The sequence below is a fragment of the Equus przewalskii genome, chromosome 27 (assembly GCF_037783145.1).
Source record: "Equus przewalskii isolate Varuska chromosome 27, EquPr2, whole genome shotgun sequence".
NCBI classification, from domain to species: Eukaryota; Metazoa; Chordata; class Mammalia; order Perissodactyla; family Equidae; genus Equus; species Equus przewalskii.
The window spans coordinates 38,887,001-38,914,702 of record NC_091857.1 but is presented as its reverse complement, the minus strand read 5'-3'; the positions used below and the strand labels follow the sequence as shown (position 1 = coordinate 38,914,702).

Sequence of the window (27,702 nt, the reverse complement as noted above, 5' to 3'; positions counted from 1 at the left end):
TGCTAGAGGACGGGACCTGGCCCGCAGCGGGCCCTCAGCAAGCACCTGCCGATGAATGAATGGTGTAGGGGATATGCTGAGTACCTGGGGGGAAAATAGCCATTTTGCAACCTGTCTTCTAAAGAGGTGGCTCCTGTCACATGCAGCACTTTCTATGGGGCACCACGTGAGGACACAGCTGAGCGCAATGGGGGCTAGAAGGAGCTGAATAGCTGTGTAAAGCTAGAGGAGGATGTGGGACAGCGACGCCTGTGGAGGCGGGAGCATGGGAACCAGCTGGTGGCCCAAGGCTCAGAGCTGCAGGCCCAGAAATGGGGAGGAATCTCCAGCTGATGGATCACTCCAAAAAAGGACGTGTTTCAGGCGTGATTCTAGGTTTGTGGTGGGTGAGTGACAGAACCCCTCCCTTAACCCCCAAACCTTCGGCAACACATTTGCTCCCCGCCGCCTGCAGTATCTAGGGGGTCTGGGATGAGGCTCTGGGCCCCACATTTGGGGTGACGGAATAGAGAGCAAGAACAGGGCAGAGGAAGACACTCAAGCCTGGGCGTCCATGGAACATGCCCCTCTGGGGACATGCACTCCCCTCGGGGAGCGTTCTAACTTCAGTGAGGTGTAGAAGGGCGGCCTCCGTGACATCTGGGCCAGTCCTAACAGCCAGAGACTGAAACCTAAGTGCCCACGGCTAGTGGGGACGACGAACGAAGGTCATCTACACACTGAGACGCCACGTGTCCTCCTGTCGAGACCTGGGGTGAGGTCAGAACAGGGACGGTGGGGGCCTGCCTGGGATTTTAGCTGTTATTTATGGGTTAAGTGATCCTCTGTGAACTCGTCTGGACTCCGAACCACAACTGTGAACAAACTGGGGAACACGTGCATATTAAGGTCCAGAGCACAGTCAGTGTTCCACGCGCCCCACAATCAAGCCCATGCTGACGCCCAGCAGGAGAGCGGGCCGTCTGCCCGGCCTGACGGTGCCCTGGACACCGGGGGCAGTCATTTCTCTGGGCTGGAGCTGGGGAGTCTCCGCCAGGACGCAGGCACCTTTCCACTCATCTTCACAGGCCAAGGCCCAGGGAGCAGACGCTGCAGGCCTGGCAGTGAGCATCTTTGCGAACAGTCTCAGGCCAGCTTCCCCCATAAGAGAAGACTCGTGAGCAGCCCCTGGCTGGCTCTAGGTAGTCGGCGCACCACAGAAGGACAGGGGCCCCAAGAGTCTTGTTTTTGAACACTCACGACCGACGCCCACATCTTCCAACCCCTGCTACGTTCAATTTCTCAGACAGGCATATCTTTATGCACACCGACAGTCAATACCAACACGAATCTGAGGGCAAAGACAGATTTTTATTGGCCTCGGCTTTGACGAGGACTGACGACCCCTGCAGACACGAACAGAGTAACTGTAAACAAAGTCCTTGCCAGCACTCCGGCAAATTCAGAGAACACACACACATCAAAAGGTGGATTCAATTTTTATATTCTTTCCAACACTAACAACTGCTTCCAGATTTTCTTTATACTCTTCTCTGTGCTTTCAGCTCAGTAAAAGTTAGAAAGAATAATACGTTTGTAAACGGCGGTACCAAATTGTACAAAATTGACCAGACCAGGTGGGAAGATGATCATTTTACAAAATACTATAACATCACCAGCATTAATTGAAATTATTTTTCCTTTTTTGGACTTCCAAGTCCCCTTGGCAATTTTACCTAGGAAAATAACATGCATCCAATAGAAAACAGGTATTCTAAATACATTTTCTTTATGTGACATATTCTTGTTGTGTATATATGTCATGAGAAATTTTAAAAATAAGTCACAGTAAACCTATTGAACTTACCCACAAAATGGGGTAAGTCAGGACAGATTGAATCCAAGACACACTGTCCCCTGGACCCGAGGCCACAGGCATGATGTCACAGGAGGTGCATTTAAAGGACAGTCCACCATGCCTCAGAAAGGACAGGGGACATAGAAATGCTAAGAGGAAAAGTTCCTGCACCCACTGGGAGAACAAATGTGCCATTCTGCCCTTGAATGCTGTGCTAAGACATCTTAACATTGCTGGATTACACGGCCCGGTTGGCTATACGACCCATCTTTAAAGCTGAAATAAAAATTGTTAGAAAAATAATTTGATCAAGGATAATGAAATTTTTTTTTTTTAACAAAAAGTTAAAAATACTCGCGTACTCTAATCTTTTCAGGCCCTCGGTTTTGGTTTTGGAGTGACTGTCAGCACTGTGTCAGGCGCACACGCTGAAACCATGCGAGCACCACCACGGAGCTGCCCTGCATGCGAGTGAGACTTCTCGCGACAATGACTGCTCAACAGCACGATGTTAACGATTTCTCTTCAAGGCCTAATCCTGACAGAACTTCCTTGCAGAGCAGACAGAACAAAGCTCGCACTCCCTTCTCCCCAGGGTCTTCGTCACGAGTCAGCCCACTGACACCCCAGACTGGCCAGTCACAGCCTCGGCAGATGAGGCCCCCATCAGGTGGGTGGAAACCAGTCAGGTCGACGCAGCGCTGCAGCCCAGGGGCCTCCCTGTCCTCCCAGCCGAGGCCGGGACCACGGGGATGCTGGGCTCCTCCGTTGGGAGCAGCGCAGGGGCTGGCCAGGGCTTTGGGGAGAAACTGGAGCAAACGGGGAGGCAGCTTTCATGCTCAGGAGCCCCGAGGTCCCTGGGGCAGTGCAGGCTGGGGACGCACCGAGCACCCGTGAGCCAAAACTATGGGTCCCCCAGGTCACGCAGCTCCTTTAGGTCTGCGATCTGTTCTTGTGGACGTTCCGGAAAGAGCCAGCGGCCCAGCGGCTCGCCTGTGACCGTGTGGCTGGATTTCTGCATCTGCATCCTCTCCATCACTCAGGCTCAAGGGACAGACGCAGCTTCCCGAAACAAGGTCATCAAGTGAGCACTGCTCTAAGTCGCACTTCTGTTTCTCCAACTAAAGCCTGGGCGCCTTCCACCCCCGCTTTTTGTAATTAACTAAAATTAGAACTGTATAAAAATCTGTATGTGCAAGCTGCAATATTTCAGATAAAAGGTAGCTATGAACAAATAAATATGCACAAACAATATTAAGGGCTGCTAATTCTGCCTTCCAGCAGGAACTCAGGTTTCCAAACACTGCTGCCACACTTCTAAAGAAGTGAGTTTAACTGAAGTTGGGAAAGCTGCTTTTGGAGACGCCAGCCATTTAGGTCGCTGGCTCAAACATCCATATGTAAAGAGCATCCAGAGGCCAATGACCTGGGAGGAGTGTGCTCGGCCCCTGGGGCTGGAACCCCAGGGGCAAGCCAAGGAGGGCGCTGGCTCTCCCCAGTGAGGACACTTTGGGCTGGCCTGAGAGGTAGGAAAATGGGGAAGGAAACAAGACAAAGGCAGGAGGGACGCCCCCAGGGCAGAGGCCCTCTCCCTGCCCCCATTTGCAGGTTCACCCCCAGCTGAGTACGCATACAAAAACTACCGTATTGCTGATTTGGTTACAACAATCTTCTGTATCACAAACACCAAACACCCACAGAACATGGGAATGAAGTCGTACATGCTTTTTAAAAGAAAAAGATGACCCTTAGACTAAAAACAGCCAGAAAACCAGCCTAGCATGGCAAACACAGCAGCGAGCACCAAAGCTTTGTGTACCGGGTGGCTGGTGAGGAGCCCCCTCCCAGCTCTGACTGGGCCGCCAGCACCCATTACTGAGAGTGATGGGCAGCGTCCTCTCAGTTCACACAGCTCTCAGGCCCCTCGTGGGGATCACTGAAGCTACCCCGAAATGTGGAATGTGGCGAGCTCAGGCACAAACACCGCTTAGAGCAAAAGCTTCAACCAAGATGCCCACAGCCCCTGGTGGAAGGACGGAGAAGCAGCAGTATCACAACTCACACTCAAAATCTCGTATATACAATTTATGGGAATTTATAAAACAATAAAAAAGGCCCCACCTTCATAAAGTTATAATTTATAGAATATTCTGTAAAAAGCAGTCTTTAAAAGGACTCTGTCACGACCCTAGAAGAAGTCCATAGCTGTCGGCCTTCTCTTTGGTGTGGCGCTCAGCGGTTTCTTGGTCCCCAGGGGGGTGCTGGCAGGTGAGCTCCTGGGGGTCTTCAGCACCCCATGGAGGGGTCTCTGCTCAGGGTTGAAGGCCACTCGGGAGGGGCCTGTGGGACTGACCAGGATGCTCTTGTCCGTCTTCTTGAATTCTGCCCAGATGAAAGCAAGGACACATTAACAGGTATGATTCTTCTGTCCTGCCAACCTGCCCAGATGGTATCCCGCCTTGGTGCTGTCACAGCTCACGCCCCGCGGCTCAGTGGGCCCTGAGGGCTCTCGGAGGCCGTGGAAGGCCCTGGTGCGGCTCCTTCACCACACCAATGTACTCTTACACGGAAGCGCCCTGAGGGCCTGGGCAGAATCCGAGGGCGCACCAGGGAGGCAGCTCCCAAAAGGGGGAACTCTGGGAGCTGGGGCGTGTTTACGGAACATGAAGAATTAGTGAATCCCGAGTTTGGGTCTGGGACGAATCTGAGGTAGATATAAAGAGTGAAAGGAGGAGCTTTTCCTGCCGGCGGGTTTGCTCCTCCCTCCCTCTGCAGCTCTAAAGACAAGGCCTCGGGAGGGAGCTGCGTGGGCTCCTCAGGCCCTTCAGATGGGCTCTCCTCTCTCCATGCACATGCGCGTGCACAAACACACTGACTTGTGGTCCCTGAAAAGAGTCAGGTCTTCAACTCATATACTTTTAAATAAAAGTTTGGTTTCCTTGGAAAAAACAAAACAAATGGATCGCACCAATATGAAAAGCAGTAAGACAAGAACATCCCTCTTTCTCCCTCTCCTCTTGGGCAGGGTGGTTCCAAATTTTAGTACAGGCAACTGCAGCCTACAGACCATGAGATCTCAGGCCGAGTTGGCTTAAAGTATTCTAGGACGGCAGGCCTGGGAGGATGGCTTCACCATCTCCTGCCAGGCAGCCTCCTTTCAGGGGGCCCCAGAAAGACCCCCTGCCCACTGCCCTATCAACTGTCAACCGGGGCTGACTTCTTTTTTTTCCTAAGGTGTGCTTCTTTTTTTTGGTGAGGAAGATCGGCCCTGAGCTAACATCTGTTGCCAATCTTCCTCCTTTTTTTTTTCTTCTCAAAGCCCCAGGACATAGTTGTATATCCTAGTAAGTCCTTCTAGTTTTTCTATGTGGATGCTGCCATAGCATGGCTTGATGAGCAGTGTGTAGGTTTGCGCCTAGGATCCAAACCTGCAAACCTGGGCTGCCTGAAGCAGAACCTGGGAACTTAACCACTCGGCCACGGGGCTGGCCCCAGTGGCTGACTTCTGACTCAGGAATGGGTCAAGACCCTCCTTCCCCCGAAGAGTGGACCCCAATGTGGCCTTTGTGGAAGGAAAGCAAAGCCCACACTCACCTGCAGTCATGTTTCTGTTCAGGCCGAAGGTGACCTTCTTGGAGCTGGACGGTGTTTTGTACAGCTGCAGAAGGACGACAGAAGCACAGGAGTAAAACGACAGCCGCGGAGGCGCTCAGTCTGTCTGACTGCAGCGTCCCTGAGGACCCACAGGCGCCCACTGGCCCATGGGGCAGCCTGCAGCGCAGAGGCCACAGGGCCGCTGTGTCCCCCTGGTGGCCTGGGTCAGGCCCAGGGCCTCTGGGAAGCATGTTCATGGCAGGCAGTGCACAGCGCCAGCACTGCTCTGCACTAACCCGGCTCATTGCTGGCCACGTGCTTGCGGGTCCCGGGGAAGAAAGCAGAGGGGGATTACGACGTTTGAAACCTCCTAAGTAACAGGACAAAGCTTACCGCTGAAAAACTATGAGCAACTCCCACTCACTGTGTCCCAGAGCTTGAACTTGTACATGAAATTGACTAGACTACACCCGTAATGGAATCTAACTTCAACGGGCGATGGGTTTCCCAACTTCCCGTGCACGAGGACTCCAAATTGGATATTCTAACAATTTATCAAAATTAACCAAGTTGTTTCCTATTTGAAAACTCCTACAAGTGGACCCATTTTGCATTACAAAGCACTTTCTCAAATTCCTTCCTAGAACCCCACATTTCTGTGTGAATCTCATAATTCTGCCTTACACCATTTTTGCTTTAATACCATAAACACTCTGCGAGAGGAACTTGGCTTCTGTAAGCCCTGAGTCCTTTGGCAAATACACCTAAAATATCTTATGTACAAATATGAACGCAGATGGTGGTGATTCTGCTGGTTCAAAGCTATTTAAATTGCACTGAGTTCTTCTCAAAATGTCCACCTGCTCGTGAGTCTCCCCAGCAGGGCCCGCCCAGCACGCCGGCCACCGCAGCAGGCCTCTGCCCCACGCAGCTCCACCAAGACGTCTACCTCTTGCAGGCAAACCCAGACTCGCCTGCACAGCTGCCCAGCCCGGACCTTGCTCCACCTGCCAGGGGCACTTGGCAGAGCCGACCACTTCCTTCACGAGCCCCCGCCCCTGCCCGGCCTCGCAGAAACAGTGACTGCCCCACCCCCACCCTCACCACGACCACCCTGACACCCGTGTCCTTGGCAGGGTCCTTGCCCGCCTCCTCCAAGTGACTTACAAATCCAGGGCTCTTCAGGGCTTCCTTCCTTCCCCCTTTCACTACCCTTTCCTCTAGATCTCACCAAATCCCACAGGTTCTAAGACGCGGCACCCCTGACCCTGCCGATACAGAATGGGCATCATCAGCGGCACCTGAGATTCCCCCCGACCGATCTCGTGGCGTTGGCCCCCTGACCATGATGGTCCCTCAGCCAGTCCCTGACCGCCCAGAAACAAGCACATGCTACAGGGCTGAGACCACAGCCCAGAGCCGACCAGGCCCGTGGAACCCAGCGCAGCCTAAACAGTAGACCTGGGCTCCTTGACAGGAACCTGCTCACCGTGGACAGCAGCAGAGGCCAAGCGGCCTGCAGAGAGTGCAGCTGGGGCCAGGAGAGCAGAGCAAGGCCCAAGGCCCAGCATGGAAAGTCCCTTTCTGTGCCCTTCACGGGGGACCGGGCTGTGCCACTGTGGGGACGGGCAGCAGAGGCAAGGGCCAAGTGTGGCTGGAGCGCGTGTACCTGCACGGCAGGGTTCGGAGAGGAGGCGGCAGTGCTGCTCTTAGCTTTTCTGAAGAACAGGGGCTTTGGTAGGAAGGGGGCGTCAAACTTCACAAAGTCATTCTCTCTCCTCATCTTCTTCTTCTTCGAAGGGCCGAAAGCCCCACGGGAGCCCTACATAAGCGAGGGGCGAGACAAGAGGGAGAGGTCACACCCACGCACACAGGAAGTGAAATTAGGACGGGAGTGCAGACAAAACCGAGGGGGGGGCCCACATGATGCAGTGTGTCTCAGATGAGCCCATCCACCAGCTCAGACAGCCCGCACCCTGTTTCCTGTCCCAGGCTTGCAAACACCTTGTTTACTCAGCAGAGCGCAGACTTCATGCACAAACTACCACCTCTCCATCGTGGCACCACGCCAGCAGGGCGGGAGATTTCCTCTCTCCAGCCGCAAGAAGCCTTTTTATTTTGTCTTCAAACTTAGGCCCTATGTTCTGAAGATTTCTGCCTTTCAAACACCATCTGTTAAATACTAATTCATTTTCTCATTTCTGACAAAAGACATCACTGTCCATCGAAAGACTGGTATGAAAGAGGGAGCGTGATGACCTGGTTAGGCTCTGTGGTCCATCGCAGGCAGGCTGAGAACACTCACTGGGTGTTTCACAACTGACGGCCACCCACAGCAAAGACCCTGCTCTAGTTCTGGACCCCAAGGGCCTGGGAAACCCCGTGCAGCCGATGTCACACTGGTGGTTTTGGCAAGTTCTCGGTGTCCCTTAGCAGGACCCATGGTGCCACAAGTGAGGGGCAGAGCCGGGAGCCCTCTCTCTGTGCCTCCCCGCACTAGCAGAGATGTAGGGGGCACGTTGAGCCCCTTCGGGAGGAAGGCCTCCTTTGCCCGTGACTGATTTATCAACTGTTTCCATCCCTTCTAAGAGGGGTTGCCAGCAGCCCGAGACATGAGACAGGAAGGAGGAGCTTTCTCTGACACTCCTAGTGAGGAGCGAGCAGCACATGAGCAGCAAGTGAGGCCGGCGGCCGGAGAGCCGAGGGCAGGTTTTACAGGACAGCCAGGTGGTCGGAGGAGGTCTGGGACTGGAGCAGACTTCCCCAACTCCAGCTGAGTGCTCTGCTGGCCGACCTGAGACCTTTTACTGACCATTGGACAGGCCTGGAACCAGCATTTGACCAAGTCTCCATGAGTTCCCCTAACAAAGGCCTCAGTGTCCTGACCGCTGCAAAGCAGTACGTGCAAACACAAGTGCTCGACGAGGTCAGCACACGCGCTCTGGAGAGGGCCAGGGAGCATGTATCTTCAGCGTGTGGGCCATAAGGTATGTCACAACCACCCAGCTCTGCTGTTGAGGAGCTGAAGCCAAACTTTTGGGCTTCCTCTTTTGCCCAAGGGGCCTAAGATTGGACATGAGTTGAAGGATAAGAATGAGGCCAGCATTTGATGGAGACACACACCTGCCTGTTTATACTGCAGGGCAGCGGTGCCTGCCTTCCATGGGGACAAGTCTCCCAGCTTGATGCAGGCGCCGGGGAGGGTGGGAGTGTGGATGGTGGCGGGGATGGTGGGGGAAGGAGGAGGCGGAGGTCGTCAATGACGACTGTCTCGGCCACTGAGATGGGTCATCTGTCTATTTACTCATTGGAAAGGGTGTTAGAAACCATGACTGCTCCTTAGTCCAGAGGTCTGACCTGTGCCCATGCCCCCATAAACAGGGGCCCAAAGAGGCAGGGAGTCCTGACGCTCCTGCAGGGAAGCCTCAGCCACCCCTGCTTGGGTCCAGCTGCCTTACCAGAGCCCGGATGAGCTTGACTTCGGATTCCAGCACTCCACTGTGTTCCACCAAGTTGGACATCTCTTTCATTTTCTTCCTCTTTTTCAAGATGGCAGTTTTCTGACTGGACGGGTCATAGAGGTTAAGGGTGCCAGGCTCCCCCTTCTTCTTCTTCAGTCTCCCGCCCTGGGGCAGGGTGGCTGGGCAAGCCCCTCCATCTGCTGGGTTCGCCAGAGGGCCCTCCTTCTGGGGCGGGGGCCAGGCCAGCGTGGGCGGGCCACGGCCATTGACTGGGAGCGCTCCGAGCTTCCGCTTCTTCAGGACGGGGGCTCCGCCGGCTGGGGAGGCTTGTGGGGCAGGTCTCTGAGAACGGGCACTGCAGGGGCCACCCTGAGACACATCCTCCAGAGGCGACGCTGCCACTTCTGTGCTCTCCCTCTGGAGCCCTGCGCTCCTCTTCCTCGGCCGTTTCCTCCTGCTGTGCATTAGTGGGTGCTCCACGCTGCTCTGCCCCAGGGGGCTGGGCAGGGCTGCTGCCCGCGGCGCAGCCACACTGGCCTCCTGGGCTCCTCCCGGCCCTGCCTCTGGCCCACTGCCCCCATTCTGCTCTGGGGCCGCGGCCTCGCCCTCCGGCCCTGCGCTCGCAGGCTGGAGGTGGCGCCTCTTCTTCTTTTTCCTTTTTCTCTTCTGAACGCAGCTTTTACTCTTTTCCTCCTCAGCAAGAAAGAACCTGTTTCCTAGAGAGACAGAGAGACAGATAAACAACACCCCCACGACAAGGCGACAGCAAGGTCTCGCTGGGGAGTCAAGGGCAGCGTGAGGGGCAGACAGAACTTCCCCACATTTTAGCACCAGAAAGGCCTCGGTCCTCCTTGATGCACGGGAACTCCACTAGTTTTCTCATTTAGTCCCATTTCTTCCCTTTCCCAACTTTGATTAGAAACCTTCTGAATGCTTATTTTCATATAAGTGGAACGAAAATAATATTCAGATTTCTATTAATTTTTCAGGCCAAATGGTAAAAACCAGAGATGCAGGGTCGGAACAGAACAAATGCTCCAGCATCCTCCACGTCCGCCCCCACTTCCCCCAGAGATGCCGCTGGGAGTAAATCAGTGCTTTCACTTTAGGGAGGCTGGAACGTGCTTCCACAGAAAAACGAGAAAACTCTCAGAAAGGAGCCTTGCTTTTCAGCCACTGTAAGCTAAAGCTTTTGCTCTGTGATGGCTTATGGCTCAAAGCCTCCCATGACTGCAATATGCCCGCTGCTCCCCGAAGGCCGTGTGCCCTTTTCACCCCCACTAACTGCAAGCTTGTGGCTCACCTTTCTCTCTCTCCATGCTGCTTGTCTCTAAAAGTTTACTTCCTTTTTTCTTATGCCTTCCTTGACTGAGGGTTTGGTCATCCTCATCAGCAGAAACATCCTCAGCAAAACTGAGTTGAGGTACACTGCCTGGTGGACAGAGAAGCCACAACTCTTCAGCTTTCTGAGACCCTTACAACTCGGGCCCCAGGGGAATTAAGAGCCATGGCTCCCCGCCCCCGGGTAGACTTTTAACCCTATTTCTGTCATCACTGTTGCTCACGACTACCCCAACCCAAACCCCAAAGCTGCCGACACAGGAATTATGGACTTGAAAAACCTTTGTCTTTCTTGACCACGGCGAGGGAAAAGATTACAAGCCCTGGGTGGCGCCCTACAGCTCAGCCCCAGGGCTTGGCCAGGCTGTCTTCCACACCAGCTGGGTCTGTGGTGCCTTCCCCATTCGGAGCACTCCAGGTGTACGAGGGGCAGGGGCGGCAGAAACATCGACTTGCTCAAATGTAACCCAGCTGACACAGCAGCTTTTCCCCAGAGGACAACTGACCGTTAAGAGCAAAGGAAAGGGACCCTGAGAGATCAAACTTCCGTCTCCATAAAGGATCCAGATGAGCAGAAATTCACCTTGCTAAAACAACAATACCCCCCACCCCGGGGTCTACCCTCTGCCTGGCGCTGACAGGGAGAGCCTCCCGTTGGGCTCGGCTGAGGTCGCTGGGCTGGGGAAGTGGGGCGCTGGAAAAGGTCCTACGCTGTGGGGCTTTCATGGGCTTCTGCTCAGCTGAGCAGTGAGCGGTGTTAACTGACGACCTTTCACAGGTGAAGGCTACTATTTTTGACGTTTTCAATCAACATCGTTCAATCCTGGTTTTCAATAGTTGGCAGAAATGCCCTCGGTGGGGTCCACGTTCATGTCAGATCATAATCAATTCTAATCCTCTCACTTTCCTCACCTTCAGAAAGACCTCGAAATCTGAAAAAGAAAACAACAAAAGTTCATAAAGAAAGCCCTTCCTTCTGTCTTCTGTGAACACAGGCACTAAACTTAAACGTGACAATTTGTTAGTTCACTTTCTTTTTCCTCTAGAAGGGGAGGCTGAAGAGGGAGTGGGATGCAAAGGCCAACAATGAAGGACGAAACTGCCCTCAACCATCAGCAACGTCAAGGACATGGTGATCTCAAGATTCTGTCTTGGCACATCCAAACAAAACCGAAGAAATCAACATTTTCTTCTTTCTTAGTCTCTCAGGCTGAAGCAGCTTGGAGCTCTGCTTCTGTTCAGTCCTCTTCGTTTACCAAAGGGGGAAATGCCAAGCAGTGTTCTGCTCTCCACGGCTCCGGAGCGTGAGAACAAGGACGCAGGGGGGCTGTGTGCTGCGGGAGGCATGTGGGCTCAGGGCGCAGCACCGGGGGAGTGGCAGGGGTTGAGAGTTGGCTCCGCCCCCCGGCAGCTGAGGCCTCAGGTAGGTGGGTTACCCCAGGCCCTAGTCAGCCCACCTGTAAACGGGGATATTACAGCAGCCGTCTTACAGGGCTTTTCTCAGCATGAAATGACTTATGTAAAGTCCTCACAACAGAGCCTGCTCACAGACTGTGGTCAAACTCAGCTGTCACTTGTCATCAATCACAGGCGGCCACCGGCTCTGCAGCATTGATGGCGACCACACTTCTGGCATAACCAGGCTGGGAGTGAGGGAGGGTAGATAAACGCATCTATCTCAACAGTGCGTTGCAGATAACGCCGGAGCAGTTTATTTACGCTAAGATTTCTTGCTCTCTCAATTTTAGACGTCACCCAGAGACTTCTTTTACGTCACTAGGGAAGAGCTAGAAGTGAAGGGAATGGCTGCACTTGAAGAATGGAACCCAAGGGGCAGGCGGGCGCTGTCCTTGTGAAACCTTTAGGTTTGCATGTGTATACTGCATTGCTATGAATACAAACACGGAAGGACAAAAAAAGAAGACACAAGGTAAGCACGGTGACAGCTCGTCCACACCATGAGATAAAGAGGGGCTGGACTGAGCGGGAACGATGAAAGTCAAGTGAAGCCCTCTCCCGAGCCGCTTACTTTTTGATTAGTCTGGAGAGACGCTTCCTGTTGAAGGGAGGGATGTTTTTCCTGCTGGTTATTTCCAGGAGTCGGTCAGCAACAGCCTTATAGTCAAACTGTGTGAGAAGAAACACAACATTAACCCACAGCCAAACACCACCACCCGACCTGGAAGTCCCATCTCCTAGAACAGACTCCCAGCACACGGCTCTGGGAGCACTCAGTGACGGACGGTCCCAACAACACGTGCTGAGGCGCAGCAACCAAATGCTTAAGCAAGATCTTTGAAAAATTCGCTCTCTTTTTCCGTGGGAGAAGTTGAGTATAATTCTTCCTTTAAAAAAAATTGTGGTGATGGGGCTGCCCCATGGCCGAGTGGTCAAAGTTCCATGCGCTCCGCTTCAGCAGCCCGGGTTCGCCGGTTCGGATCCCGGTGCGGACCTACTCCACTCGTCAGCCATGCTGTAGAGGCATCCCACACAAAAAGCAGAGGAAGACTGGCACAGATGTTAGCTCAGGGCTAATCTTCCTCAAGCAAAAAAAAAGGATTGGCAACGGATGTTAGCTCAGGGCCAATGTTCCTCAACTGCGCGCTGCCCCCCCACCCCACCCCGCCCGCCACCAAAAAAAGTGGTAACATATACCACATACAATTGACCTGGGTGTGTTTCTTTGTAAATTTAATCCAGATGTCCAATTTGCACTTGGTAACATAGTAAACTTTTTTTACTTGGGAATTACCATTGAGCTGGCTTTGTTGTATGGGATAGAGCAGATCTCAGCAATTCAACCCAAAATGAACACTGACATCTTTCAAAATTCCTTCACATTTAACTTTGTCTCCAATAAGCTCATTATGAGGAAGGTGACATTAGTGACTGAAAGGATTAAAGAGGACTTTACACATTAGGCCTTGGTGTTTAATTAGCTCTGACCCTAATTCCCAATGAGCCTGACCACTCCACAGTAAATCCATATTCCATAAAAAGCAACAGTGTACTGACCTGGAGAAGCGGCCCAGTGTTCTCCGAGCTTCGGCAACCATCTCTTTCACCTTCATCACCAACACCACCTTTTCTGGAGTGACATCTGCCCAGGGCTATGAAAACACACCCAAAGACGACACCCTTCAGACGTGCAGCCAGGACTATTCCAGGGGAGCCACCATCTAATTAGGGGTCTCTTAGTCAAAAAAGAAAATTTCTGTACAGAGAAAAACTCTGCAAGTATATTTATAATTTGCCGAAGATGTTTTTTCAGCCCCTGGACATGAAAAGTCTGGGAGAAATCACACTTTGCATTTTAACTACATCACAGACACAACCTCGGCTGCCTCCAGCACTCTCTGGCACACAGGGCCTTCCTGGGCAGGCTGTGCTGGCGGCGGGCGCGGGCTCGGGTTGGGTGCTCGGGCAGGTGCGAGGAGAGCGGGCTCAGCAGTCCAGCCCTCGTTTCAGAGGAGTCGGGCCGTGGTGGAAATCGACACAGATATGGTAGCACACTAACTTTTCCTGGGGCCGCCTCAGGAGGCACGAGTGAATACTCATGCAACCGAGAGCATTTAAAAAATAATTCAGAGCATTAAAGCCCATGAAGCAGCAGATAAAAAGTACTAATGAAATCTCCTAACTTTTCAAACTTGTACCGTTTCTGGAATCCTGTAAGCTCGTTAGTGGGATGGGCTCAGGGTACAGCCCAGAGCAGACAGCGCAGGGTCCCACACTGTGCAGGTGCTTGTAATGAGCACTGGACACGTAAACTAGGAGAGAAGTTTCGGAAGCGCTCATGAAGAGCGAGAGCATCTCCAGTGTGCACAGAAATGTGGGTAGGAGGGTCCAGAGACAGTTCCCGCAGCTACACAACATGCGATCCAGGCCCTTCAGCTACCTCTGTTGCCTGCATCGAATTTAAAATCAGAATATTTCTCCTTTTCTTTTTAAAAACTTTTGCTTTTTTCTGATTAAAAAATAATATATGATCATTGTAGAAAATTTAGAAAAACAGACAGAAGTACAAAGAAAACAGTAATCACCCATAATTCTGCCACCTAGGACTATTAACGTTTTGGTGTATATCCTTCTAGATTTTAAGGGGACATAGAAATGTTTAAAACAAATCAGACTCCTCCACAGTTTCGTGTTCTGCGTTAAAAAAATTTTTAAATTAAATTTCCTCTGGTCATTAGTTTTTGAAAACTTTGCTTTTTAACGGCTACAAAACATTTTAAAAGCATGGGTATACCCCCTGAGCAGTTACCTAATGCTGTGCCCCGAGATGCTGTAAACCACTGACAGAGCTCTGATGGGCCTGCAGCTTTAAATGCACACGCTGCACACAACTGCACAGGTATAAAAGGGGAGCAGTAAGAACGATGTGAGTCCACAGTGGGTATTTAAACACCCAAAGAAAAAGAACCCCGAAAGGACTCGGAGATCAGAAAGGAGAGCTACAGAAACAAGTGTGCATTCATAATGTACGGTAAAGGATGTCCCCTGTTGAGGACCCTCTTACAGATCTGAGTCTACATTAGGATATTTAACACATCAAAAAAACAAAAACAAACAAAACCCAAAGCAACAACGATAAAACCCTCGGAGAAAGTGCCCCTTCCTGGGAGTGACAGAAGTGCGTGTAAGCTGCAGGGTCACTAGGCCTCGGATCCGGCCCAGAGGACTGCTGGCCAGGCACGGTACTGTAATGCAGCTCTGCTCCCCTTCTCAGGGGTCCAAGGCAGAGCCATCTTCACGGAACTCTAGGTTGTAGTCAGTGAGATTCCAACAAATGTACTAAAAGTGTTTGTTAGATCATGATTTTATCTAAAAAAAAAAAGGAAATTCTCTTACCTGTCTTCTTTTTACTGATGGTTTTCCTCCATGTCATCTCGTTTTCAGGCATGTCGTCTTCAGAGAGGTCACCATCACCCACTTCGGTTTTCTGTTCCTCCACTGTCTCTTCAGGTACAAAAGGAGACTGATCTACAATGACTTCAAAAACACCCCTAGCTATAGTCTGTACCAATGTCTGGCTGAGGGTGGAAGCACAGCAGAGAGAGCGTGATTAAAATGAATGGTCTGGACTTCGTCGTTCAAAGGCGTGTAGAGGGACGAGGAGTAGAGAACCAGTGCACATTCAATTTCAGCCCGCCCAGCGCCTGGTGTGACCCATCGCCTGGTCAGCAAGCATTTGTATCCCTAACTACACTCCCGTCAAAGCAACGTGGCTGTCAGGAGCCAGCTCAGAGCTACGTGACAGAAGCCGGGGCACCAACAGTAGACAGAACTCTCGGTGTGATTCCTGAAATGCCTGGGGTCAAATCACAAAGCAGGAATAGCCGAATTACTACTCAAAGCTTCCAATGTCTTGCTGATAGGAATTAAGAGTCTGGCTGTCCTTAGCTTTAGATAACCACCCTAGGCATCCTGTGTCATGCTTCACAACAATCCCCCACCCCCGATAATTAAGTGCCAAGTGAAGCAGTAGAAACAAATATGTGAATCACTTACTCCTTAGTCTTGGCAGCAATTTTGCAGAATGGATCAATAAACTTAAGATTCTGATCTGCCAAAAGCTGTAATTTAGAAATAAAACAGGAAAAAAAAAATGAGGAAAAAGAAGAACCTTTTCTCCTTTCTGACGTGTCCTTGAAAAAAGGAACCGTTTGCATTTTTGACACAGGTTGAGTCAGACTGAGTAACACTTGTGTCACAATGCCCCAAATGCACTCTGCATGAAATACCCCGACGCTGGGAGCCAGGCTCAAGGTCACGGCTATCCTGCAGCCACTCGGCGTCTTGGCACAGAGACAAGAGAAACTGCCCAATCCAACCAGCACTGTTCTCCCTTCTGCGCATACACAGCCCCTCCTTTACAGAGAAGTTCTATATGGAGACTATCTTATAATTAAAAAAACTCACGTTCACTGCAGAACATTTGTGAAGGAAAAAGTAAAAATTACTCATAACCCCACAGTCAGATAATCACCTGCATACTGAAGAATGTACATTTCATTTCCAGCCTTCTGTCCATTCATACAAGAACATGCTCTTTACAAAGTCATACTACTTGCACAGCTTTCTCTACTGCCTTTAAAATCCCAATACGACAAGCATTTCCCCATGTTATTGAACTCTTTATTGGACTGTGTAGATTGCTTTCAATTCTGTTTCAAGTAAGACTGTCATGTACATCTTCAGGGCAGAATCTCTGTCCACATGTCCCATTAGGTGCTTAGGACACATTCCTAGATGGGGAAGGACTGAAAAAAGATAGGTGGAACCAACTCATGCTGCTATTGTCGCTGCTAACAACGAGTGCCAACCAAGAGCATCTCACTCGCAGCCCACGAACATCTGAGGAAGAGCTAAAGCCCCATCCGGGTGAGCTGTGGTCTCACTACACAGCTGACAGGATGTGGGACTGATGCTTACCTCCTTCCCTCCCACTTTGGACAGTTCATCCAGATAAATAGTAACGAAGTGGAATTTCACTCCATTAGGAGACTGACTCTCAGGATGCAGGACTTCCTTCATCAAGACATCGAGAAAGAGCTTGATTCGGCTAAAGAAAACAATACACAGGTTTCTATTAACTACAGCATGCTGACATTTCTCTCTTTTCCAAGAGAAAACAATAACATCCAGTCTCATGCTAGACTGTATAACAAGTAACGCAAGGCTGAAGAAGCTTTATTATGAGAAAAAGCAATCACTGAAATCAGTACAAAATGCCCACTGTCACGTGGACTCAGCCCTCACAACCTCTCCTGGATTTAAGGTCTTCATGTGTAAGGGTGCTCTGCCTCTCACAGCACTCAACACAGAGAAAGGCACAGCTCATGCAATTCACAGTTGCTGATTAACTGAAAGGCTTGAAAAACACAATTACTTTAAAAGTTTTAAGGCCACCAAATGCTAATCCAAATAGTTACCAACCTTTCTTCCCAGCCAGTTCGCTTCAGAACTTCAAAGGACTGCCTCAGGACCAGACGGATCAGCTAAAGACAGACAACGTTTGTTACAAAAGGGAAAGTAAGAAATCTTGATCAGCTTAGCAGAATGAGGAGACCAAGGAAACTGGTGTGGCCTGGATCCCAAGAGTGAAAACATATTTGCAACTGTCAAACTTCTCCATCAAAACATAGTAACTAAGGACCCCTAAACTCATCCCCAACACCTGAAAGAGACAAAACAGAGACGCCTTCACGTCCCTGTTCAAACGCTGTCTGACGCTCACGCTGCCTCATGCCAAGCCTGGAACCCGCTGTGCTTCCCATTGTTTTTTAAGGTGCTGAACATTCTTTGTACTTCACAGGAGCTTCTGAAAAAAACCGGGACGAAGGCAGTCTGATCTTACCAGGTAGTACTTGTCCAGGCGCAGCCTGTCTATCCCCTTCCACTCTCGATTCACGGTTTGCCAGAACGTCTGCATGAAGAGATGCTCTGCAGGGAAGAAAAGCCTTTGAACGCTTGGGTTTGGGTTAACATACAGCAAGAACGCAAAGAAGAGAAACAGACTAGGACTGCTTATCACGGACTTTTCTCAACAATTCTTGGGCAGGTAGAAAATCTGGCCAATAATCAAATATGCTCAACATTTTACATTTAAGTAAAAGCATATGATGTTAACAGGAAGGCTGGTAATACCTTAGTTTTCAACTAGAATGCTCTCTGGAGCATTTTTCTTTTTCCACTGCAAAGCCATGTTTCTATTAAAATCAAAGGATTTTCTGAGCCATGTCTACCGGCCCTTTCCAACCATCTATACCTAATAATCAACCCAAAGCCATCATTTTCATAACACTTGTGCGATCCATGTAGAAACTCAGCTTTTCGGTTTGTGTTTAGTGTCAGCTGGGTGAGCTATAACAAAACATTTTATTTTTCTCTTCTGAGCCACGAAACTAACACTATCATCCAAAAATAACTTTTGTTTGTTGATTTTTTTTTTTACTTTACTTCTTTTTGCACAATTCTTTCTTGATATATGAAAACCTACACTGTACTCCATGTGTAGAATTTTGTTCATTACAAGTCAGCTGGGCCCCCGCTAAAATTCAGAGACCATGGAAATTAGCGCCATTAGGTTGGTTTTGTTCTAAGGAGTGCTAAGCAGAACAAACATTGTGCTTTTTCTTTCTTCATAAGTAATCAAAGCCTGAATGCCTCAGAAATAAATTTCGCCCTTTGCTTATTCTTTTCGGTGAAGAGGGGTTACTGTATAGTCTATGTCCAGTGATAACCCTAAATGGCTCGTCTTGAGGAGGCATCCAGAGGTTCCTGCAAACACCGGCATACGCATATAGAGCCTCTAAGAGTGTGAAAGTAACTCAGAATTTGGAGATTCTGGAGGATTGTTATTTCTTCAAATATTTTTTCGAAATCTTTGAGATGTCAAATGTGCTATTCCACAAGACACCTCTCTAACCCTCTTACAGAGTCAGTATCTAGGTTTATCATAGTCCCCACAGGAACAGCTTGTCACCTGACATCTATACACCAGTAGCCCCAGGTCCACATTAAACTAGCCCACTAGGCCACTGGAACTGAAACTTTGAAGGCAGGAGAAGAAACAACACTGAGTAGATCTCCTAGGCAAGTTACCAATGCTGACGAACAAGGAAGTTTTGAAAGGCATGAAAACATTGGGACTTACGAGCCTCTGAGTTGTTAACAACATGGATGAGTTGGGAAATAGTGTTCGCTAGCTCCTCCTGCAAAGGCGGGGTTAGGAAAAACATCGGGGTTATTAGGTGGTAACACTGAGATGACAGCACTGCAGCCTGCACCTCTGCCCGTCTGCTGGGGGATCTCTATCTCTTGTTTTCACTGTCACTTCCACTAACAAGTGTGTATATGAATATGTGAATTTTATCAGATGTGAAATTCCCAATTTCAGTGGACTACTGTGCCAACTTTATATGCCTCTGAGAATTAAATTAAGATGCATGTTTACAAAACAATCTCTGGTTATCACTTCAAATGACCTACAGAAGAAATAAATTAGCTGTCAATTCCTGGCTTTAAAAATATATTATAACTTAAGTTGAGATTCTAGTCTAATCCCCCAAATAATGGAAACGCAGATGCCAGCAGGGAGAAATTGCTGGAGGTTAGACATGGACCCTCACTCCTCAAGGTTCAGGGCGTGGAATCAGAACATCCTCGCCTCGGCTCGCTGAGACAGGCTGTAACAGCCGGGCGCTAGGGAGAGGGGTCGGCAGCTCCTTCCAGGCTCTGTCCTGGGTGAAAGTGCCACCTGAACAGCATGCCCCACTAAGGTGCAGCAAGCTCAGTGTGGGGGGAATTTGGTGGCTGGGGTCTGTGAAGAAACCTGCCTTGGGGAGTGTCAACGAAAGAATTCTGTTTACGAGCTCCCTAAGAAAGAAATATCCTCGTGGGGACTACTACACTTGCCTGGGCCTCAAGTTTTCCTTACCCATTTTAGAGGAACTCCCAGACTTGACAATGATGTTCCTGTTCATCTGTTTTCTTCCCCCACTAAAGCTGTTGGTTGTTACTTTTGAATGTAATTTAAAAATATTTTGCTCTGCTATCCTACTCAAAATATGGTTAGTGGAGTAAAAGCAATAAATCAAGCAAGTTACCACACGGCTTGGGGGAAGTGGCCAAGTTGCACATTCAAACCCAGGCAAGTAAAATCTACCCATGACATCTTATACATCAGAGGGCTTCAAACGGGGTTTCAAGGCTTATCCCTTCCTTCTACACAGGCAAGACCTGCTTTTACACATCAGAACAAAGCTCTTTAAACAGTGGAATCATTTTCTTAAATACTTTTGGTGGTGAGGCCCAGCATGCTCAGCAGACAGGTCCAGATGCAGCATGCACATCTGTGCCGAGTCCCCACCAACTTTAAGGGCGGGGCATCAGATGTGGAGCTGCTGATCACCCTATGAAGACCCTGACCCAAGCAAGGTGGCTGCCTAGTCCCAGGCACCCACTTAAACCATGGCAGAGGTGGGCCTGGAGCTTAGGTAGCTCACAGGATCTTAGACTAGCGCCATGACATTTTTGACTACGAATAATGAAAGAAGATGAGACAGAAACTTTAAGATAAGTAACGTAAAATCTACCATGGAACCTATGAAGTCAATCCTTAATTTATGTGTATTTGCAAAGATAATTAACTTCAATGCCTGGACACTGCACCCCTTTCCATATGGACAAGAGGTGAGAAAGCGAATCCCTGAAAAGCCACGATTTTCATCTGTTTAGGCACATTAGGGGACTGACACAGCAGAAAACGAGTCAGTCTCTTTTATCGATTGGAGCCCCAAATCCAGCAGTATGACAAAGGGAACTGTACGTTACCTGCAGAAGGGGTTCGTCCTGCACCCACATGCAGTAGAAGAGCCCTTTCCATATTTTTAGAAGTTCTTCTTGACTGAAACCTCCTAGACGACAAAAAAAGCACAGAAATCTTAGTCCTCATCTTTCATTTCTTAAAGTTCGGAACTGCCACATAAGCAGTGAAAGTAATACCACATACATTTTCATTATTTCCAAATGTCTTTTTTTATTTAAAGCACATATTTCCTTGTTATTACAAAAGAAACACATATAAGTTATGCAGTTTTATCAGTTATGGGGCAGGTGGTAGTGGTGGCGTGTCCTCATTACCTGAGTAATGTAAGGAAGCAAACATCATCACAACAAAAAATCAACTAACAAAGCGGTCATTTGTAAAATGAGCTCCTCCTAAGTGCCCCTCTCTGCTTAAAACTAGCATCTCACCCTGCACACCAACACTTTCATTTGTCTTGCAAAGTAAAATGTCAAATCCTACAAAAGATGTAGGATTTGCTCAAGTCCCATACAACTGGCCACGGGGAATCTGACAGAGCATTGGGATATTTTGGCAACAAGACCCTTTCAAGGATCCTGCTGTAAGGTCACACTGGGCTGTATCCTGATCTCCCTCCCTCTGCCCCTTCTGGTTATGTTTTCATTTACTGGGCAATTTTAGTTTTATTTTAAGTGGCATCACCTTGGCTAGCCTTGTTCTGCCTCATTATTTGAGCCCTTGACCTCTTCCTGTATCATCTATGATCAAGCTGCAAGTCATGCACAGCCTTCTACCTCCTGGGCCGGCCCCAGGTGTCCTGGAATAATTGCTGAGTGACATAAGGAATCATAAAATCAGGTAATGTACACTTTGAGAGTTTCTAAGCCTATGGAGAACAAACAGAATCCTCAAGTCCTGATGCAGGTTACAAATGGTCCTTATTAATATCTCACTAGGGGCACTAGGAAAAGTCTTTAGGAGCTGCAAAGAAGATAAACTGGGAGAATGTAAACAATCAATGTGATGATCTCAATACTCCAAAAGATCATCAGAAAGTGACACACAGATCCCTTTTGATGGACTGAGGTTATTTAGTGGATTCAGAGTGAGCTTTATACCCGTGTAGGTATTGATTTCTAAGTTCCTAAAGACCTTTCTCACATCAACTACGATGGTGCCTTTTGATTCTTTGTGATAGTTTCTCACTTAAAACCCATACACCAGAAATTATAATAAAATCAGTTTATGAAAGTGCATTTCCTCTAGAGGTTGGGCAAACGATGTGCCAACTGGTTTCTCCCCTCTTGTTATGAATAAACCACACCCGGGGATCTTCTTATTGAGAACACAACTCTGGTGTGAGTAATAAATTCCACCAGAGCTGAGCCAATTGCAGTCATAATTGTAGTAACTTTTTTTGTCAGTGACTTGTGCCTACATTCAGTCATGTTAAGACTATATATTCCTAATGAATTGGTGGATCTCGGTCAGGATCATCAATGGCTGCTAAAAGATTAGATGAAAAAATATTGAGGAACTTTAAAATGGATAAATCAGACCAACAACACCCAAACCCACTGATCCAACTTAACTTGCAAAGATAGACAACTATTCAATAGATGCCAGATGTGATACAGCAGGAATAACACAGCACTGCCTGCTCAACAGTCTTACGAAAACAAAAAGCTAACCCATATCACGTCAAATCTAACTATTAATACTCATTTGCAGGAAATACAGGGGACAGACGAACACATCAAATGAAACCATGGGATGCAGTCAGCAAACCCCTAAATGACCCAGTTCCTCCAACAAATGAATTAGCAGGAAAAGAAAGAGATGGATAAGAACAGTTAGAATGTAAGTCTCAGTGCACGTATCAACCAGACGCAACGAATGAGTCTTGTTCGAATTCTGATTTGTCACTAAAAACATTTATGGGATGACAGGAAAAAGTCAACAGATTGGATATTTCATACTAAGGATTTCTTTTTAAAAAGCTGTGGTAATGGTACTGCGGTTATGCTAAAGAGCCCTTATCTCCTAGAGATACATGCTGAGCTACCTGAAGATGAAATGAGATGTCTGAGATTCACTTCCTAAGAATTTAGGGGGAGGAGGAAGCAGGCAGATTGGACAAACTGGCCAGGTACATAAATGCTGAAGCAGAGTAACGAGTACACTTTTTATATATTTTAAATATTTCTTAATAAGAAGGAAAAAAGAACTGCACGAGATTACCAAAGTGTTATCACGGGCTGTTTCCTTTCCCCTTTTTGTCATTTAGAAAACTCTTCATAAGGAAACTGGAAAAGCATAAACACAATGAACTTAAAAGCAAAAGGGATGTGAACGACACTGGTTCCTGATGAGGCTCGGCACTGGGCACTCCCTGTTTTTGCTGAACACCTAGTAATGATGCTATCCCCTCCAGGGCTGTCCCACCTACAAGGCAGGGCCTGTGGAGGGAGGCAGTGGTCCGGATTGGGTTCACCCCACTCGGAGGAGAGGTGGCAAGCTGGGCTCAGGCCAGATCAGCATGAACTCCCTTGGCCACAGAGCCAGTACAAGAAGGAACAGACAACCTCACTGCAGATAAAGATCCTCTTGTTCAAGCTCTGGGAAAGTCTCTGGCTCTCTCCCAGTACACCGGGAAGAAGACACAGCCAGGACCGGCGCTCAGCCACCTTGCCACAGCCTAACCCCATCTGAGAACAGAACCAATCTCAGGGCAGCAGAGTTTCCTATGGAGAAAAACCGGGTCCTGGTGTCACCAGTTCAGCTCCTGCATGAAGCTGTGCTTTGGTTTTTCCCCTTAAAACTAGTATGGCTTGGATGTTCTCTCAAGCTGCAACTGAAAAAGAATTCTAACCAATAAAAATGTATTTTTATTGCAAAAAATTCATATACATCAAAAGTTATACATTCAAAAGTGCCTTGTTCACTGCTCCTGAGTCCCAGTCCCCTCCCCAGACGGAGCACTGTCATCTGCCAGACGTGCATCTCTCCTATGCATTTACATCACACTTACATGGAGTTCTGTGTGTGTAACCTAAATAGCATCGTATGTTCTACATTGTCTGTACTCTGGCCTTTTTCACTTTAAAATAGCATGGTGTATATTTATCTCCAGACGGTTCTTCTAAGTGCACCAGTATGCCAAACCGACCCTAGGTGATAATTTGGTATACCCAAACATCTCCGGGCAATCCATACCTGTGACAGGCAGAGGGACAATATGATGGGCTACACAGGCTTCTGTAATGGAAAACATCACGTTTTGACAAAGTAACAGGGTGACAGCAGATCCCGGACAGCAGGCAGGAAAGGGAGTTGGATGTGAAAACACATTCTGACTGCTTCATCTTACGTGAGGGAACAAAGCAGAGCGGGAGCAAGGCCTTGGTTAGGCCCCGGCCTGCTCCTCACTAGCCGCGCAGTGTTAGAAAACATCAGCTACCCTTTGAGCCTCAGTTTCCTCCCCTACAATGCAGGTAAGGTTGTGGTTAGGGTGGAAATTAGGAGCCTGCGTGAGAGGCACTTGTATGGCCACATTCCCCCTCAGCTGGCGGCTATGACGACTGCCTCACCCACCTGCTCCTGAAGCTCTTCTCCCTTTTATAACATAAAAAATCACTTGTTTTCACCCAGGAATTTAGCTGGTTAAAACAAGGTACCAATTTTCACAGGATTTAAAACAGAGAAATTCTCACTATTTCATTTCTTTCAGAACTCTGAAGGTGAAGTACATATCTGAAGCACTTTTCGTTCCCAATTGCTTCTTGATCTGTCTTTTCCCCTTGGGGTTGAGTTTCTTAAACTCAATGCAACTAAGTTTCTGACAACAGTACGGGTTTAGTTATTTCAGAATGAATGAGTGAACATGAAAGGGAGACGTGGATACAGTAAATACCAAGAAGCTGTGAGGTAAGAAAATCCAACGGCTACTTTCACCACAAAAGGAGTACAGGAGCCATTTTATGTGGGGGTGAAGGGTTATGCTCAAACTTACACCAGCGTCAAAACATCCACAGCTCTTAGTTATCACTACCGGATCAAGAGACCTTTAATCCTACAGGCAAGAAAAAACACATATTTCCCCTATTACTGCCACCGAATCTAAGGTGCCACCAACTGTAAGACGTACTATTTCCCGTGCCACCAAAAGACAGCAAGAACGCAAATGAAACTGCCACAAGGTTGACGTTAAGATACATCCCGATTCTAGCAGATGTCAGATGTTTAAAGTTGCAGAACTGATCAAACAGGGAGGGATTTTTGTCTGGGTTTTCACTGACGTATTACTAGTATGGAGTAATAATAGCAAATAGTAGGTGCTCCATAAACGTTCGCCAAATGCACGAGTGAATGAATAAATAGGGACGAATGAGCCCTAACAAGTAAAACCACACACAGCGACCCTTCTGTGACTGTGGAGGCTCACCACGAGTAGCTAAAGCACCAGAGCGGCTTTAAGCACTTCAAAGATCTCCAATTTGTTCTTAAAATCACAAAGCTACCTATGTTGCTGATGGACAGCTATACATATCGGTGAGTAAAATTTCAGATTCCCTTTACTACGCCTAAGACAAGATGCCAAAAAATTTGACCCTCTCACTCAATGAGATTCAAATGTCAGGCCAAGTTATTTCCAAACTTGTGTTTCTATTTTGACAGAGCACAGCTGTGGCAGAGACCTTGTTTACTGTGTCCCACCATCACCGTCTATGACATTCACTTTACAGATCTTTCTTCGAAAGCCCACCATATTCTGTGCAATGTGGACACAGTGAGGCATAAGACAAGCAACTCTAGGTGTGATGTGTGCTAACCAGGCGGGACTCTGGGGCACTGGCATAAGCACACTGGCCTCATGCTCCTGCATCGCCTCAACATTTCAGATCCCGGGCTTGCTCAGCAAAGGGGTTTGAGCAACAGGCTCTGTCTGGCTGTCTCAGCCCCATATGCATTGCATCTGGTCTTTCTTCTGTTCCTGTGCATAGCCAGGCCCTCGTATGCCTGGATGCGCTCCCGCTTTCAGCTAAGAAAACAGACGGAAGCTCACAGTGTTTTGGGGGAAGAATGACACATTAACAGATAATTAAGAAGCAATGTAGCTAAGTGCTACAATAGAGACATACTGGATATTTCAGAATCCTAGAGGAGTGGGGGTGAGATAGGGAAGGCACTGTGGAGGAGGTGATACTGAACTGAATGCTGGGAGCAGATCAAGGGTGGGAATCTTTTCGGAGTGAAGAGGAGAAGCAAAAGCAGGGAGGTGAGAAATGGTGTACTGTATGCCAGGAACCATGAACGGTTTGCTGCTGATGGAGCATGAAGCAGTCAGGTAGGGGCTGAGCTGGGAAGAGAAAGGAAGACAGATCATGATCTGCACACATGGGATGCTAGCAAAGTAGTGTTTTAGGAAGATGACTCCTGGCTGGTTGGAGGACGCGTTCAAGGCGGGGACAAATGGAGTTACAGAGATCAGCTAGGAAGTAAGCAAGAGCGGAAGTCCAGATGAGATAAAGAGGGCCTTTGGTTAGAGCAGAGTCATTCAGCAGTAGGACCACGGGATACCGGATGCAGGGTGGAGGGAGAGGACAGGGAAGAGAGGAGTCCAGGACAATACTGTGCATCCAGCTAGAGTCTGAATGGATGACGGGACCTAGCAACCAACATAAGAGAGCACAGATGGCAGAACAGCAGCAGACGAGAACAGGTCTTGGGGGGAAGAAAACGAGTTACTTTTGGGCATTCTGAGTCCGAGGTGCCTGTGGGACATCCCGGTGGAGATGCGAGGTTAGCAGGGACTATCTGAGCTGAACGCAGCAAAGGTTTGGGTTAGAAATTTGGGTTTAGGAACCTTTAGCATCTATGGGATACTTGAAACCAGCAAAGTAAGCTAAATCTCTCACGGAGATCCCTAACAGAATTGAAGCCAGGAATTTAGGTTTTCATTCCTCTTTCTAGCACACTTCCCATAAAACTGTATTTTCTTTTTTCTGGGTAGTCTTTTGCGACTTCTTTTCAAAATAAAACAAACCAAGGGCAGATAATAACTATTCTTTCAAGTAGACTCTAAATATATTAGGATTACCAGTAAATAAGTCAAACTTTATCTAAGAGCAACATAAAATCTCTATCCATAGTGCAGTTCATACCTCATGTGCTCACCCAAGAGTTTACAGAACATATTTTGGGTCGGGTAAATGAAATCCTTCAACGGCACCCCACCAAAGTAAAAACCCAAACTACAAAGCTCCATGTGACCCGGCACCGCCTACTTTTCCACCTCCATGGCATAACACCGCCACTCTCCCCGACTTACTGGTCCTCCAGCCATTCCCTAGGACATGCTCCGCGCTTCCCTCCCGCCTCTGCTCAGCTCTGTTGAACATCACCCAGAGAGGCTCCGCCTGTGTAGAGGAGCTCCCTCCCGCCCTGATTTCCATGCCTCTTGCTGCCTCACAGGAGCTCAATTTTAGTCATCTATGCCCCCTAGCTTTACTGGCACAAGTTCTTCGAGGGAAGGGATTCCGTCTTCTCTCCTGGAGCCCGAGCACCTAGAGGTGTGGGTCACAGGAAGGCGCGAATCAATGAAGAGCACACCAGAATAAATCAGGCGGGACTAGCGATTCAAGGTGCAGGCTCGGGGCCGGACAGGCTGGGTCTGTTCTCGGCTTCCCGACTCGCCGTGACTTCCAGCAGAGTACCTAACCCCTGCGGCCGCAGCCCCTCAACCCTAAGACCGGGCTAGACCCAGCAGGAAGCGATGCCCACGGTGTGGACACAACCGGGGCCACGGCAGGAGTGCGAGCCGGTGCCCGACGGCTTCCCTGCTCCGCCGGCGGCTCCCCTCGGCCCCGGCCCCCGGCCCGGCCGCCATGCGGCGCGGCTGACCGCCGGGCGCCCACCTGTCTCCCTCTGCGTCTTCACGCTGAGGTACTGGCGCAGCTTCTTCACCGCCCGGTCCCGGATGCCCTTCTCGTGGGACGCCAGCCGCTGAGCGAACTGGATCTCGGCCGGCTGCATGGCGGGGGCCATCGCGCGCGCTGGGGCATCCCCGGCCGCAGCCGCCGAGGCTCAACCTCCAGCTGCCGCCGAGCCGCCGCCTCCGTGCCGCCCCTGCCGCGACTGCGCAGAAGGCGGCG

At 49.1% G+C, this 27,702-nt stretch overlaps 1 protein-coding gene across 2 annotated transcripts; it reads right to left on the bottom strand.

Moving 5' to 3' along the window:
- Positions 1 to 1,331: 1,331 nt before the first annotated feature.
- Positions 1,332 to 27,701, bottom strand: RRP1B (ribosomal RNA processing 1B). 2 transcript variants are annotated; one of them, XM_070597333.1, is made up of 16 exons: positions 27,466 to 27,701; positions 20,575 to 20,657; positions 18,896 to 18,953; positions 17,597 to 17,682; positions 17,176 to 17,237; positions 16,672 to 16,801; positions 15,748 to 15,812; positions 15,088 to 15,269; positions 13,249 to 13,343; positions 12,263 to 12,360; positions 11,146 to 11,165; positions 10,196 to 10,324; positions 8,890 to 9,608; positions 7,101 to 7,253; positions 5,432 to 5,495; positions 1,332 to 4,219 (listed from the first exon to the last, which is right to left on the bottom strand). In XM_070597333.1, the coding sequence occupies exons 1-16, from the start codon at positions 27,593 to 27,595 to the stop codon at positions 4,026 to 4,028; spliced, it is 2,268 nt and encodes a 755-aa protein (XP_070453434.1). In that variant the 5' UTR covers positions 27,596 to 27,701; the 3' UTR covers positions 1,332 to 4,025. The 2 variants fall into 2 exon arrangements, with proteins under 2 accessions (XP_070453434.1, XP_070453435.1); XM_070597334.1 differs by lacking the exon at positions 18,896 to 18,953 and having other exon boundaries at positions 27,466 to 27,685.
- Position 27,702: the final 1 nt, after the last annotated feature.